Here is a 17,543-nt window from a genome sequence, read left to right on the forward strand (position 1 = left end):
AGCCTAAATAGTAAAATTCAGGTTTATTGAGGATCACAGGTTTTGTATTAACCATGAACTATGAGCTAAGGTGAACTGATTTTTACTGACTTGTACCTTTGATCAAAAATTTGTTTTTACTATTATGTCTTTTGTATATTCCTTTAGTATGAATTTTCTAGAATATATCAAAGTACTTTTATTAGAAAAGTTTTAGACGCTATCTATGATCAACTTTTAATATTTTCACTTGTTATTTTAAGCCTAAATTAATCAATTAAAATTTTTACTTGTTTTGTTTGAAGTCCAAAAACTAGGTATTTCTTTTAGCATTTGACCTTGCAGAAGCAGAACCTTTATATAATTTTTTTTTTGCTACTTATAAAGTAAATATTCATTATTTTTATATAAATAGTTTATTGAACGATAAAAAAGCCCTTAGAATAAATTGTTCTATTATTATACAGTACATGAAAAAACCTTTCGGTTATCGAATCATAAACCACTTCGATAAATTCGAACGTCTAGTCTAGGACTATATAAAACTAATTAAGTTTGTAGAATCTAAGATACGTTACAAATAAATAAATAAATATATATATACATGTATATACACAGTTTAAAAAAAAAACAAGAAAAATACGAGAAGGAAAAAGTATAGTTAAAATGCCTGATGTTGAGAAAGACCTTCCATTCTAGTCATTGAGTTAAGCTACACACGGACACGACTTGTTTACATTTAGTTTGTATGTTTTTTTAAATTCAAAGCAAAGCTTTTTAGTTTATTAAAAAAAGTTTATTAAAAAACATTATTATAGGGTTGCCAAATGTTTTTGGCAAATTTTCTCTAGGTTTTTAAAAGTACATATTTTTGGGTCTATTTTTAATCTAAAGTTATGATTAAGATAAGAAACTGTGATAATTAGTATATAAACATTAAAAAGATGCTGTAAAGCTACAAGCTACTGTAAATGTGTTTTTTAATAAAAAAATGTTTGATGATGACAAAATAATTCTATTTCTACGATAGATTTTTTGTGTCAATTCGAAATTTTACTACTTAACATCTTAAAATTAATAAAAATTCCTTGTTTTTCCAGTTTTTTTTTTATTTCACAAACTCTAGAATTTTAGCCTAAATTATCAAAATTTTTTTCTACGGGTTAATTTAGGATTTTCGAGGTTCTAAGGTTTTTAAGCAACCCTGATTAAAAGGACATGTTTCTTATTTGAAGATACATTTATATAAAAGTTAATTTAAAAACAAACTAAACTTTGAGCAGCTTTTTATAATACTAGCAACAAAATGTGTACTGGTTTTTTTTTTAATCAGAAAGGTGTTTAAACAGTGTTGTCGACTGTCTAAACCAAACATTAATAATTATTATAAAGTAAAACTAGTTTTACCTTACTCTTACAAACTATCCTTGAAAAATTCATTCTCTCCGTTTCTTTTTAACTTTTAGACTGCTTTATTTCATAAAATCTTTATATATTTTAATTTTTAGAAAACTTCTCTAGACTTTTGTATGCCATGAGACAAGCTCAAATGACACAAAGGTTTGTCATAACTACAAGCTTTCAATGACTGAAACCCAAGTTTCGTTCATACTAATACACGTCAGTCAGTCGCATTTAAAAAATCTAGTTTTCTGCCTACAAACGGTTTACTATGTATTACCTTAAGTAGGATAAATTTTAATGGTAAAAATACTGACTATGCCTGTAATTTGTAAAATAAATAGTAGAAAGTTTAAATATAGACAATTTGAAAAAAAAAGATTTTATAACAGTGTTCTTAAATCAATTTCGTATTAAATAAATAAAAAAATACACAAAATAGAAAATTAATTCCTAATATCAGATAATTTTTGCCGTACATCGTTTAGCTAAAATATATAACAAGAACTTACATTCATAAGAGACTGGAAACAAAATAATTCATGATAATTTCTGCCTGCTTGTTAAAGTAGTTTTTTTAGACTTCTTCATTGTTAGTTATTCTTTTACTAAGATAAGTATAAAGTTTGCTTGTTTAAATATATTAAAAATATAAACCCTATGTATTTTTCATAATTAACAAAAAAATAGTACATTTATTTACTAACTAGTTTTATTACTCGAAATAATAAAGTATGAAGGTCAATTTTATTATAAAAGAAGGCTGAAAAGAAGTTATCATAGATGTTTCAAAATTGTATTGTAGAATTATAACATAAATTTATTTATTTTACTATTTAGCTAGAAACGTTAAATTACAATACAGTTCTAATTGCTATAGTAAGACTTTTGGTTCTTTATGTATTAATAATTTTGATAGCTAGGTTATTTGTTTTTACTTAGGACTAAAAAGATAGTAACACTAACTAAATACTATAATACTATTTTTTAATCAACAAATTAGGATATTGTAATTTTATTCTTACAACGAAAATATAAACATTTTGAGAGAACGAAAGCATAAAAAAATTAAAAAATTTGCGCTTGGTCAATTAAACATCGTAGAAAAGTTTCAAGACGACTTATGTAAAATAAAATTTGAATTTGCGAAACTTTTGTACCAGTGCTAAAAAGACATAACTTAATAAAAAAACTCTCAAGCTTTAAAAAAGAGTATCTCAGCAGTAAGTTTCACGGATCAATCTCTTTCTCCTCGGATGCGACGAGCAAGCTATATATCTTTTGGCATGATTGTCACTCTCTTTGCAATATGGTACAAAAATTTGGGTCTTCGAAAAGACTTACCACGTTAGCTTCAGCAACCTTTTGAAGTGCACCGATTGCAGCGCCCTGGAAACGCAGATCCATCTGGAAGTCCTGAGCGATTTTACTAACGAGGCGCTGGAAGAGCAACTCCCGGATCAACTGCTCAGTGAACTTCTGGGATCTGCGGATCTCGCGAACAGCAACTGTTTATGGGCGGTAGCGATGAGGCTTCTCGACACCTCCATTTGCTAGTGCTTTTTTGCGTGCAAATTTCTTTGATTGTGTTGTAGTTTTTGCTACTTGCTTGCAGTTCGGGATTTTTCCTACAGTTGATTAGCGGGAGCTTGCTTTTATTCTGTTGCCATTTAGGCTACTTGGTTGCGGGAGGTTTCTTCTCCTGATGATTTGGTGGCGGGTTATTTATTTGTCATTAAAACACATTTATTAATATTAATAACCATTTGTAACACTAAAAAATAAAATAAAATTTGTTCTTCTCTAACTCACACTACTAATTATGAATTAATCATTTTATTTGAGTTTGTAGTTTTTCTAGCAATTATAAAAACATGGTCTTGTTTAAAAACAAACAATTGTTTAAAAATACATAAATCAATATAGTATACTTAAAATAATATACTGATATAATATTTTAAGTTTAATAAAGTTTATGTAACAAACATTAAACTTATTGAGTAAAGTGTTATTAGTAAATTTATCTCATAAAATTTATAATTTAAAATATGTATTATTTTGTTTAACTAATAAGTTATAGAATGAGTAACCGTTAACTTTAAGTATTATGAATTTTAATTTGAAAATATCAGGAGCTAACTATACCAAAACCAGGTCATTTCTAAGGGCTTTTAGTCTAGCTAATTAGTTTCAAACAATTATATCAAGTTAATTTATGCTGCCAAGTTATTTGTTTTTTTTTAACCTTTTCCTAATAATAACTTCGTATTAAAAAACTTAAAACTAACCTTTCAATTCTCAAATATTTTATATACCAAATCAGGCTAAAACAGTATCATTATCTTCCCAAATTTTATTTTATTCATTAAGTTCTGTAATTATATCAAGCTGAACTTTATATCAAATGCCTACATTGTACTGCTTACATCATGTTGTCCTATCTAAACCATCGTATTTATATGTTACAACTATTCTCAGTTTAATTAACAAAACAATTTATATGATTTATAATTGTTGTAATTTATCTCTAATTATACACAAAAGATATTGTTTAAAGCTAATATGGCGTTTTACAAACTTGTTAATATAAGCTTATAAGCAAAACTATTGTAATAAGAATAGTTTATACTGGGAGTCGGTAACGTACAGCCCAAAAGAAAAAAAACTCCGGGATGCGAAAAAAATTAAAGAAAAACAATAAAAATAATTTGGTAGACAGTTTAAGTGGCAATAAGTTTAAGACTTTTAATCAAAAATTTGCACGAAGGTCAAGTTTTTATTGATTTTAGCGATGCTTGAGTGTATAAAACTTTTTTTAACTTTCTTTAACGATATATAAGTGTTTTACTTTTAAATTGTAATTTATCAGCTTTTATATAAAAAACAGACGTACTGTTTGCTTTGTTTAAATACTTTAATGAAAATTATAAACTGTTCTAAAAAACATGCATATGTTTTATTTGAATTTTATACATTGTTTATTAAACGACAAAAAAAATCGCTCAAAAAAGTTGGTCCTAGAACCTAATGAACGAAAAACCTTTCGGTTTTCGAGTCGCACACCACTTGTATACCTTTTAATGTGTTGTCCAGGACGGTAAATATCATTTAAAATAACTTTTTTTGTACATACGCAAACATATAATAGCATGATGTTTTATAGCATCACTAAAATTGTTACTTTTTATTTGTTTATTTTCTAAGCTTTTTGTTTTTTATATTGAAATAAGCGGATCGGTAAAAGTACTTTGTCAGTATTTTATTTAAAGTTAGAAAAAAAATATTATACTTTTAATAACTTATAACTAGTAGCAAAATTTTGGCTATCTTCAGCAAAACTTATATTTTTCTACTAACATACAATAAGCACTGGACTGCACCATACAGCAACCCATTAATTCTGTCACATCTTATTTTGTTTGCATCAGTCAAATAAGTCTTGATAATGTCCTGGACATGACGTTAAACTATTCTGGTGTATGACTCAATAACCGAATGGTTTTTTCGTGCACCAGGTCCTTGGACCAAACTTTTTAAGCCTTTTTTTGTCGTTCAATAAACAATATATTAACCCATATATTAATCAAACAAATCAGAAGTCCGTACCTTAGCACAAAAGTAACAATTTGTGGGTAAAGTCGGAAAAAATTGATGCAACTAAATCATCTCATATTAACATCGTCTTTGAAACTGAGAAAATGAATCGCTTGTTTAGACTGTCACAGTGTTAAAACGCGACTACGTCTTGCTACTGAGTTCTGGTAAGGACCAAACCAGTTAGCAGAATGTCGAGTAGAATTTATTGATGTTCGTGCGGTTTAGTTTAGTGCTAATTGTTAAGGTTGAAAAGTTTGCAACTTTGCCAATGGTGGAAAACAAAATTTCACCACTAAATTAGGAGCTGGTAAAGTTAAACGAGCGTTAACTAAAACCTCACATTGGAACTGGCAATATCAAAGAAAATTTTGAGTTGTGATTAGTTTGTTACTCCGAATTTTTGCGACTAAACTCACTATGGCTTTGAAGAACAGCATTTTTTGTTCTTTAATTACAATAAAAATTACCTTAATTGTACAAACACTTTTATATATATATACAAAACTCTTGTGTACTACCTGTTTGTTAATTACGTAACAGACTTTACTCAGGCTTATTAATTATTGTCAAGAAGTCCTATAGTAAGTTTTTAGTATTTTAAAATTGCTTGAATTATTTCAAGTTCCTTTAATTATATCAGCCATAGCAGTACACCATTTTTTGTAAGATTTATAAATCAAACTCATGTGCGTATATAGAGTGTTGAGTTTAAGAAAAGTATAGTGTATTTTAATTGTATGAATATTTGAAGAAACATTTAATAACATTTTGTTAAATATTTTATACACCTTTGTTAATATTTATCGTTTTATCAAAAAAAAATCTTAAGTTTCTTTAACACTTGTGCTTTTTGATTTACTAGATCGTCAAGATCTTTACTTAAGCTATCTAAACGGGAAACTAAAAAAACGGATTTTTAGTTGAAGTTTAGATTGTTTTTGTTAAATTAGTTATTGTATAAAACTGAGACTAACTTTTGAAAAAGTTAGTATAAATTTTTATAACTTTTAAAGTTAGAATATTGCACTTGTATTATAATTTTTTTTTTAGCTTAAGGTAAGCTTAGTAACAATTCTAAAGCAAACCTTTTCAATTCTAATCGAACGTTATTAAATAAGTTGTTTGCGTTTTAGATAAAAGAGAAAAAAAAACATACTAATGTGTAAAACAAACTTATTTATAGTTTGTAACACTTAGTAGTATTTTATATTAAAATTATTGCATTTCTTAACGCAAGTGTATTCATTTTAAGTTAAGTTTTTACTTATGTTTAAGAACTTATACTTATTCTTATGAAAGTTAAATTAAGCAATGTGTGTATAGTTCACAATATAGATAACGCATTTTCTCAAATATAAATGTTAATAAACTACAACTTAATTTATGAAAGATACTGTAATAAAATTTTACATAAGGTTTATTTTATTACTACAGTACATACGTTTTATATATTTTTGAAAACTCTTTACAACTTAGATTTTTTTAAAATTAGTGTTTCTTTCTGGATTAATAACCTAGCAAAACACTTGTTTAAAAAACTAAAATTGGTAAAGATATAGTTAAAATTAAACTTGAAAAGCTAGAAAAAATCTTAAAATAGCTTTTATTATTGTGCAAGCTTTAAGAATGGAAAAACAACAAAACAGGTATAAGATAAAATTTATACAAAAAATTTGAAGAATATAACATACTGAAGTAATTAAAAAAAAAAATAGACCAGTTGGTTACAAGGTTTTACTTGTATATTACTGTGTATTTTGAAATACTTCAATAATGATAAACACAACAAATGCGTCATCATATCAATCATTCGTACTGACAAATGAAGTAATTTTTAGCATCCTTTTTATAATCGCGAAGTTTTGCCTCTTCGTAGTTAATTGCAAGGTATTCGGTATCTTCTTTTCCGAAGTTGTCGTCCCATCCTAAAAAGAGTTGTTTTGGTTTTAGTTAATTAGTTTTAATTCAAAGCTTCAAGTAATTTGAAAAAACTTTTAGTTTGTCGTTTAAGGTGTTTTTTAAACGCAATGTTACATATTTATCGTAGTAATATCAAAAAGGTACTTTAAAAATAAGTTTTATTTGGTTTTCAAAAACAACAATATAAACACTACCAATTTAACAATTTTTTTTTTAGAAAGTTAACCGTCCGATTCTAACAAGTTTTCACAAAATTGTCTTTTTTGGTTTACAAAATAGTAATAAACGTTAAAACAATTAAAATTTTAAGATATAAATACCTTCAAAATCTGAATTTTCTCCATACTTGTTTCCTTCAATGTCCTCCCAATCCTTCTTATCCTTCTTCCATAAACCAACCCAGTAATCTTCCTCTCCTTTTAAGCCCTCACATTTTTTAAACATCTCTCTGTAAATTATCAAGGTCATTTAAAAACATACTAAGTTACTGTACTAACTTCAATAAGTTATTAAGCTTATATTTTGGATCAAGATAATTTTTTTTGTTTTATTTAAGAAAACTTTTTTGTTTTAAGACATATTTATTGAAGTAATTTGAATTAAAACTAGTCAGACTCTGACTTGTTTTAGACGTATCTATTACTTTAAATTTGTTTATTTTTACAGTTAAGGTATTTAAATATAGTTTATTGAACAAAAAACGATTTTGTTCTAGCACCTGGTGCACGAAAAAACGTTTTGGTTATCGAGCCGCACACCACTTGGATACCTTTTAACGTCTTGTCCAGGACTTTAACATCTAGTCTAGTCATTTAAAGTTCTTTATGTGTTTGTTTCCTTACTTATAATAGTACGCAGCAACAAGTATATACTAGTAATAGTATTACAAGCACATTTTAAAGCAAAATTTAAACTGTTTATTGTTTTATACTTTTTACGTTAAATAATGAAACAATGATTAAAAAATTTGTTTGTAGAGTTTATAAATTTAATAATTCAAAAATCGTTTATTTATAAATTAAAACAGCAAAAAAGAAAAATTAATCGCAAAACTCTTTTTTAATATATGGTTGCAATTAAAGCTGTAATAAAAAAAATAGACAGTTTGCAAATAAAGCTACATTTAGTCCGTACTACTAAGGAAACTGTGCGAGCTAAACAAATAAAAAGTAAACTACATACAAAAGAAACATCAATGTCAGCTAATAAAGTTGTAAATAAAATAATTATATAGCATCATTGTACATATCTTTTTTACATATCTGTTCAAAAGCTAAGGTCAAAACATAAAACGTAAATTACTTCTAAAGAATTAGACGAGAATAATTTTTTTATTTTAAAATTATTTAGAAATATCCAAATAGTAGCTATTAAAATATTCTGGATTATTTATCGAATGTTATATATTGCTGGAATACTGTAGTTATTTGTTCCTACCAGTGTTAAAAATTCCAGTTTTGTTGAATAACCTTAAATAATAGTTGATTAACTCTGTTTATTGAACTGTTGCTAGCTTTACCCATGTATGTTTATTTTCATATATATATCTTTAAATTTAGCACTAAACTTTTCTCAAATATACCTTGAATAAACAGAATTCAATAAAGCAAGTTAATTACAATAGAGAAAAGTGAAAAATAATTTTACACTAATAATTTGTTTTATAAAAGTTTGCAATTTTTTTATTCCAAATATACGTATGTAAATGTTTTCTTACATTCTGTCCTTTTTAGTCTTCCATTTGCCAGAGTACCACACGTGGCCCTTGTACTTCTTCTTACAATATTCCTTTGCCTTATCGTAAGTCATTTTTTCCATAACGGTTTTGTACTTGAAATCTGGAATAACAATACTTTATAAGTCAGTTTGTTTTTAAAAAAACTTATAAGCTTTTTGATAATGTTTCTTACAACTTATCTTCAATTTCAATTAAATTAATTGTTTTAAAATCAAATCATTATTTTTAAACACTTTTGAAAAAATTTGTTATATAAAAAATTAGTATTTCAGTACTATAAAGAACGGAGATATTATGACTATGAAAACATTAAAAAATGTGCATTAAAATGAAGTTTAAAACTTTCCATATAATATATTTAAACAGTTACCTTGTCTTATTCTATAAAAAAACTATAATAGTTGTTAAAATTTAGAGTAAATACTTCTATGTTTTTCTATTCTTATTCCAAAATAAATTACCACAGCAATTCCGACAACTACGAGTGCAATTCCACTGATGATAAGAATCCATTTGGGCGTCGGTTTGAACTTGTTTATCACCGGTTCTTTATGAAAATTTTGTTAAACATTCATATTATATACACTTTTTAAACGTCATAAGTAGTTACAAATTATCATAGTAATTTATTTAAAATTATTCTGTCCCTTAAGTCGATAAAACTCCTTTAACAAACACAACTATGTTTAAAATAAAATATTACCTGGTGGTGGATCAGCTTTTTCTGGATTCTGTAAAATTTTGCTTGTTTAATTATAAATTTAGTTGTACGCTTTAGCTTTTGTGCAACGTAAAACACTATACTAGTTATTTTTTTAGATAGGATTTATTTTTTTTGTAACATTTGTTAAGCATTCAGATTTTTTTTTTTAACAAGTTAAGAAAAAAATTAAATCTATATTTAAATGAAATTTTTCTATATGTTTCGAAATTTTAATCATAGATTTTGTTCAAACTGCAAAATTGTACTAAAAGTAGTTTGGAGACTTAAATATAAAAAACACATAAAACTGCTAATATAAATTTTGTTTTTTATACAAAATATTCTTAAACGTTTACTTCAAAGTACTTATATAGTTAAAAAAAGCATTAAATAGTTTTTTATGCAGTTAATTACGTTAAAACTTTTTATTTATTTATTTAACTTTTTCATATATAAACAATATGAAGTAAAACAAAATAAAAATTAAGAAAACTTTATCGTAAAAAAATAGTTCTAAAATCAGAGAAAATAAAGATACTTCAAGACTTTTACAAAATAATTTATAAATATTTCAATTGGTATCTAAAACGTTACAAAACGTATTTAAAGTGTTAAGTTAAAACTTTTTTTAATAAGAACATAAACTAACTCCCATTATTTTCTTTTTTCACCACAATAACGCAGAAATAATTGAATATAATTTTAGCAACTTTTCAGTCTGACATAAAAAATTAATGTATAAACTTTCTAAAATAGTCTTTAAAGTAACTGTAAACTGCGTAGATAATTAATATTTTACATTACTAATAGTTTTGTCATTAGCGTTGACTAACCTATTACTGAAAAAATTACTTTTGTAATAAAAACGTCATTAAAAATAACAAGTTTAAATTGAAACGGTCAATAAAAAAATAATTACAAGTGTTTTACCTAAGCTTCGAGTTGATCATACAACTTAATACTGTTTTTATATTAAAAGTTGCACTTTGAAAACTAAAACAAGTTTTAATCAAAAACGATTAAGTAAGATGTTTTTTTAAGATGTATGATGCTCCTTAACATTTTGAATAGTTTATTTGAGCTATTTTTTTCACAATATGTAAATCGCATTATCTGATTTTCAAAGTAAAGTAGACCAAAAAGTTTTAATTAATAGTTTAACATATTTTTTTCGAAACACGAAATATATACATTATTTCAAATTTACATATATATATATTTTGGATTCAGAGTATAAAAATTTTTACATCCAACTTTTTCAGTTGTGATATTTGTACTTAAGTATAAAAGTTTACGTTTGTGCTAAAGTTTTGAAAATATATTTTAAAAAGCATTTAATTTTTATACTGTTTTACTTTTAGTTACTTTTTAAGGTTAACAAAAAGTACAAGAACTTCTTAACTTTTGCTGGCTTTGCTATGCTAGCTTTTGAAGTATAAACTATTGTATTCATGAATAAAAAATAATTGTTTTGTATGCTAACCCTGAATATAATTTAAATATAAAATAGTAATAACCTTTCTGTTTATTAAACATTGTTTCTAAAAAAAACTATTTTTTACTAATTTATATGTTGTTCCCTCAAATACAAAACAATGGAATAAGTTTTTTTTGTTTCAGTTTTGAAAATTAATTAACTATAAACATGCTCTGTTAGTTGAAGTTAAAAATAATACTTACTGACTTTTTTTCAATGAAAGTAGTTTATAAGCATACATTTTATACTGAAAAATAAAATAATGTTTGTTAATTTATCTTATGGTAGACAAATAACTGGGGAAACTAAAAAAATAAATCTTTGTTTAGTTTTGAACAAATTAAGAAATTCCAGTCTAATATTACTTAAAAATTTTGCTAAATCATTGCTTTTATTTTTCCATCTATCACAGAAACTATCCGATTACAATTTTAAACAACAAAATAAAACTACTTATGTATCACTTACGGTTCAGGTATATGTTTCAAAAATTTAGAAGTATGAAATAACTTTTATCTATACTGTGAAAAAGTAAAATGATGTACTGAGAAAATTCTTGAGTTAAAAATCAAAATTATGAACTTTAAATTTAAATCTGTATTAAAATTAAAAGACACATAAGAGGAATTTGGTAAAAACCATAACTTGGATATGAATTTAGTATGCAAGTTTTATGCATAAGTGTGAAGTTTTAAAGTACATAAAAATATTTTGTGTAAGGGCTAAAATCAGCACAATACAACACAAAATATAAACTAGTAAGTCATGTACCAACATAACCACTAGTTTTCGACTTTGACAAACAGCAGTTTAATAGCTCAGTATAACAACAAAATTCTGTTATTTATACAAAAAGTATTTCAGACATGTTACGAACCATAGATTTTTATTTTAAGGACTAGCTAGATTATGCCTGCTTGCCGTTATTTGCCGACTTTTTAATAAGATTAAGCTCAAAAAGTGAGTCATTTTTAAAACATATTTACTATTTTCTTTGTACAATTGAATATAATCAGCATAATAGTTATAGAATTAAACAGGATTCAAAAATAACAAAGTGTTTAGTTTTAAATTTACAATAAAAACTTTTTTTATAAACTTGATAATTATGTAGGTATAATGGTTTTATTTTCAGTACTTATTGAATAGAAATATTTGAACTATCAGTTATATCTTAGTTATAAAGATATTTTTTTTCAAAAATATTCTTTCTATAAGCATCCAGCAATAAGTACAAACTAATGAAAAATAATAATTTAAGTTTTATAATGTCCTGAACATTACGTTAAACTGTTCTGGTGTACGACTCGATAACCAAAAGGTTTTTCTACCCCAGGTTTTTGGACCAAACTTTTTGGACGTATTTTTGTCGTTCAATAAAAAATACTTATAGCTAATTTATTGCTAAAAAATGTTTTAAGCATTTGTTTTGTGTTTTCTTTTTGTATTCATTTTAAGTTTTTAACATTTTTGGCTCAAAAGCTAAATAAAAACTATATTTAAAATTTTAGAGAATATTAGCTCTAATAAAAATATTACAATTAACAATCACCTACTGTTAAACTTTAAAGTTTTTTAATTTCAATAGAATTCCGAACTTAATGATATTTTTATTTATTTCATGATACGAAATATAAAACTTAAATAAGTATTTTTAAGAACCAATTAAACTAGTTTTTAAATCTAGTTTGTTTAGATTACAGTAACCTCTCGCATCTTTACGCACTCGTGACGTTACGCACTCTCGTTTAGTTACGCATTTTAGAACTCTAAAAAATTCAAAAAGTAACTTTTTTTTTAATAATACACAAATTAAGGTAATTGTATACTTTTGATTTGAAATACGTTTTTAAATACTTATCACCTCTCTACATCTTCACAATTTGTAAACTTATGTTTCTTGACTAATTGATAAACATGTAGTTATACCTCAGTATTAACATTTTTCTTATACATACTTTATATATTTTTGTTCAAAAGAAGAGATTCATTACAGAACCAAATGCATATTTTTGTAAAGGCTATAGAAACAAATTTTAATATAGACACCAAACCATTTATTAATTGTAAACAAATGCTTAATTATAAATTGAATTTGGTAAGTAGAAGAGAATATAAATGTTAAGTACCAAATAAGTCACATATAAATATGGATAAATCCTTCTTATTATTAAAATTAGTAAAAGTCTTCTACAAGTATTATTATTCTATACAAATTTAATTTTTTTTACTGTATGTATAGTTTTATCTTTTGTTTTCATAATAATAAATTAAGTAAACATATTGTTAAAAGTGGGAAAATCTCCAGTCTGCTTTTAACTAAAAGCAATATCAAAAAAAGTCGTTAGAGTAAGTATATTTGGTACCTCTCATATCTTTACGATATCTCATATCTTTACGCACTTTTTCTTTGGACACAATGTGCGTAAATAAGCGAGAGGTTACTGTAATAGTTTTTTTTACTTAGTTGAAATATGTAGTTTATAAAATTGTAAATGTTTATACGTTGGTTTAAATTTATTTAAAAAAAATTATATACTAAAGCTACGTTTATGCTAAAAATGACTACTCTAGTTTTCATAATACAAATTTATTACTTTTCAAAATTGTACTATAAGCTCATAGAAAGTCTAAGTTGTTTGATATAAAAATCTTAAACCTAAAAAGCTTTTATTGTAAACATTTTTTTTTACTTTTTAGTTGCTTTTATATGTAAATTAAGAAACTTCATCCGTAATTTAAGATATTCTTTACGCAAATTAAGCAATTATATTGCACATCACCAATGAAACATGTTGATAATTTATAACAAAAAAGTGTTCCTAATTTTTTTTAGAAACTTCATCAAGTATCTTAGGATAAAAGTTTTAAATACATATAGGTAGTTTAACATGTTTTTATTTCAACGAAAACTGCTGTTGCTAATGTTTTTACGAGTATTTAGCATGCTAAATTTATTGAAAATGTTGTACAAGTTTAAAGTATAGCACTAACTTACTTTTTTAAAACTTTAATTTGAAATGAGAAAATCTTTACTTTAAATGAGTTCATCGAAAAAATATATGTTATGTGTACGAAACTAATTTTGATTAATCTAATAAGTGTCTTCTTGTTTAGTAGATGGTATAGTATGGATTATACTCTTATACTATTTATCATTTCAATTTTAACGTTAAATGATACTCCTTGGCATAATAACAAACTAATTAAGTTTTCACATTATAAAATTTCTGAAAGGGGCCTCAAAATACCACAGGTACTAAAATAAACGGTAAACTATTATGTGTTACATTATAATAAAAACATTCATCAATTATATTGTAGTCAAAACATTTTTGAATCATAAAACTGCAGATTTTTTTATGGTTGATGATGAGAGATTGAATATTAAAAAAACTAAAAACAAACAAAATTTCAAATATTTTGATTTAATAAACTTATAAAAATGAGTATCCTTAATTGTTAAAAAACTATTTCAAGCTAAAGCAAAAACAGTAAACAATAATTTTTCATTGTCAATGTCAGCGTTTTTTGAATTGAAATATTTAAGTGTTTTAATTGCTGACAGAGCTTCTAGTAAAATGTTTTTTTTCTTACTAGTCAAAATTTAAAATTTGTCAATATGAAAAGAAAAATTCTTCTTGTTTTTTAAAAAGTGAAAAATAAAACATCTATTAAAGATACTTCAAATAAATAATACGTAATATTTGCAAAGAACTTATCTTCATTTATAAATTAAAACTTTACGGTTTTAAGAAAAGTAAGTAAACATTTGTTGCTTTTATATAAAAATAGACATTTTAACATAAGTAATTTAATAACTGTTTAATTTTTTCCTTGTAATTTTAAAAGTAATTAAAGACTTTATTAACCTTTAATCTTATAAGCTATTTGTTAATTACGAAAAAAATTGTTGTAAAAATTAAAAAAACACTGTTGTTAGAAATTAAAGTTTTTTCAATGAGAATACAAACACTTTTTATTTTAACCTAGTGAAATTTAAATTATTTAGTTAAGCAATACTGCTTTAAAAAACTTGCTTAAATGGTAATTTTATTGTTAGACTATTATTGTTTACAAAAATTTTATATGAAAAAATTTTCAATAAAAAAAAATATTTTAAATGCATACACACACTAATTATTTATAAATCTGAACCATCAATTTTTTAGATATCGGTGTTAAAACATATATTACATAAAAAAAGAGCTTTCGAAGACTAATTGTTTTTCCGCAAGTAGTATTTCACTTGAACCTGTTTGCTTGAAATTATTTGTTTTCTGATTTTTAGCTTAGTGTAGTTTAAATAATTAAAATTTAGCTGTTTTGTTTTAGCTATCTAGACAGAAGACATCAATTAGGAAAATAATAATAATTTAAAACTGCTAAAGATAAATATATAACACATTATGCATTAATGCACATATATCGAAGAGATAAAACACTACTCGAATACACCTAAATTTCTATAAAGTATCATAAGAACTATATAATTAATATCGAAGACAATTTTGTAAAACCAACTACATTTTCTTACAAAGCTTGCATATAGTCTTTAAAACTATTTTTCGAATATATAATCTAAAACCAAAAGATGTCAATATACTTTACATATGCACTTACTTTTTTGCACCAATATCTATAACTACTTTTTAATAACTTTATTAATCGAAATACATTTATTTTTACAAAGTTTTGTTTAAGAAAGCATTTTTTTTGGTAATAGTTTATAAATACTCTGAATTTAAGTGTTCATTTTTAGCTATCTAATCATAAAAAATACATAAGTTACAATTATTTTCTAGCAGTATAAAAGTTGAGAATTGCTCTAGGTAGATTAACTATATAAAGCATTGTGTATCTATTATAATTACACTCATTCAATTAAATAAAAATCGCAGGTATTAAGTATCAAAATCCTATTTCATATGTAAAACATTTTCTAAATTAAAGTACCTAATCTAATTTTTGCAAACATAAAGAATACATTATCTATATTGCAAATGCAAGGTAAATGACTTCTTTTAATGTAATCTATTAGAACATAAAATGGTGACGTAATTATCAAATATTTTTTCGAATGTTCAACGACGGTTTTATCTTATGAATCAGTATTTCTACAAATTTCAAATGAGTGCTTTATATTTTAATTTGTCATTTTATTTTGTATTCAACTTAACTTTATCATAATTTATATTTAATAATTATAAATACTATATAGTTGTAGAACAGTTGGATTTAACATTATATATTGTATCTGTTATTAACCATTAATCTTTAGTATTTATTCTTATCTAAATAAAGACATATACACACCTACTTTAGCTTCTTTTTTCTTACAGTATTTAGTTTTTACAGAGCTCCGTTTAAGAGAAAACATGTGTTCTTTTACAAAAAACATGTGCATGATTGCCACAGATCAAGCTGATAAAATTTCCTGGCTTTTTATCAAAATTTTCTTGACTTTTCTAAATCAAACTCATTCTAAAATACATAATCTATCACTTGAAACTATATAAAGCTTTCAATCTAATTTTAACACAGGTTAAAACAACAGTTTTTTTTTGCTGAATTCACACATTTAACTTCCATTACATCACTTGAACCATGTGTGTATGATTGATGTATTTGCAATAAACAGCTCTATCAGCAAAATACTTGTATTATATTACCTTATAAACACAGCTTGCCCATTATTGTTCTAAGGCCAAATTTATCAAGTATGATAATTTTGTTCGGGCCATCTGACATGACTGTGCTATTTCACTGTCAGGAAACATTTTTTTGTTCAGCTTCGCTTGTTAGTTACACGAACTGGCTAAGTAATTGTGCTTGACAGCGTGTAATGCCCATAAAGTTTCAGCGGTTGTGGTTTGTGACTTACTTACCAAACCTATTAATGGGCTTACACCACTGCTCTCACAACTTGCTACACTGCCGCTGCTCTCACCACTTACCCCATTGGAGCTTGATCCAGCATTATAGAAAAATTATTGGTATCAGTGAACTCCTGGCCTTTTATTTCTATGTCCAGCTCCATTTATATGTACAGAGAGTGCTTTTCTTCCCATATTTGACAGTTACAGAGTACATGAACACCACTTGCATTTAAACTTTTGTGTATATATCACAGTTTCACTATGGAAGTATCCTTGCTACAGATCATCAATACTAAAAAGCTTACAAAATCTGCTTGTTTAAGTAGGGTATTCGTTCAATATGTTAATAGAAAAATTTTGCAGTTTTATAAAGGATATTTTACTAGTTTATACTAGATGAAGGCAATGGAAATTAAATAATTTTGTAAATTTCTAGGAAATTTTGGAATTTTTTTCTAACTTTTAAGTATTTTTAATTAGTTTTTACCATTTGAAGGCTTTGGAAAATAAGGAATTTTGTAAATTTAAACTGACAAGATCTGACTTTTTTTTTTATCAAATTTCCCGACGTTTTTTCAAAACCCCCAATTTTTTCCTAACTTTTGGCATTTTTTTTAATTTTTCCTGACTTCTCCTGATTTCCTGACCATGTGGCAACCCTGCATGTGTAAGTTTACTAAAGAACGAGTACTGTTTAAATTTTTTATTCTTATATTTCCAGTAAACTTGTTTCGCTAGGATCTTTAACTAGGATTAACTTCATATTTTGAATAGTTAAAAGAACTTCTTAATATTTATTGAATACAAGATAATATGTTTACTTTACGTTTTACAAAGCTTGCATATAGC

General features: G+C 25.2%; 1 protein-coding gene across 1 annotated transcript; it reads right to left on the reverse strand.

The window, feature by feature from the left end:
• Positions 1-6,783: 6,783 nt before the first annotated feature.
• On the reverse strand, positions 6,784-16,855 carry LOC145832376 (uncharacterized). The gene is made up of 5 exons (XM_082939695.1): positions 16,773-16,855; positions 9,097-9,182; positions 8,615-8,735; positions 7,218-7,345; positions 6,784-6,902 (listed from the first exon to the last, which is right to left on the reverse strand). The coding sequence occupies exons 1-5, from the start codon at positions 16,853-16,855 to the stop codon at positions 6,784-6,786; spliced, it is 537 nt and encodes a 178-aa protein (XP_082795821.1).
• Positions 16,856-17,543: the final 688 nt, after the last annotated feature.

This window comes from Thalia democratica, chromosome 3 (genome assembly GCF_965202585.1).
Source record: "Thalia democratica chromosome 3, ktThaDemo2.hap1.1, whole genome shotgun sequence".
NCBI classification, from domain to species: Eukaryota; Metazoa; Chordata; class Thaliacea; order Salpida; family Salpidae; genus Thalia; species Thalia democratica.

What these genes read in the sequence shown, in the direction of transcription:
- LOC145832376 (XM_082939695.1), bottom strand. Translation starts at nt 16,855, where the DNA reads ATGGAGCTGGACATAGAAATAAAAGGCCAGGAGTTCACTGATACCAAT. An exon ending in AAGACTAAAAAGGACAGAAT is followed by an intron (nt 7,346 to 8,614) that starts GTAAGAAAACAT and finishes GATAATTTACAG; the next exon opens with AGAGATGTTTAAAAAATGTG. An exon ending in AGAAAATTCAGATTTTGAAG is followed by an intron (nt 6,903 to 7,217) that starts GTATTTATATCT and finishes AACTCTTTTTAG; the next exon opens with GATGGGACGACAACTTCGGA.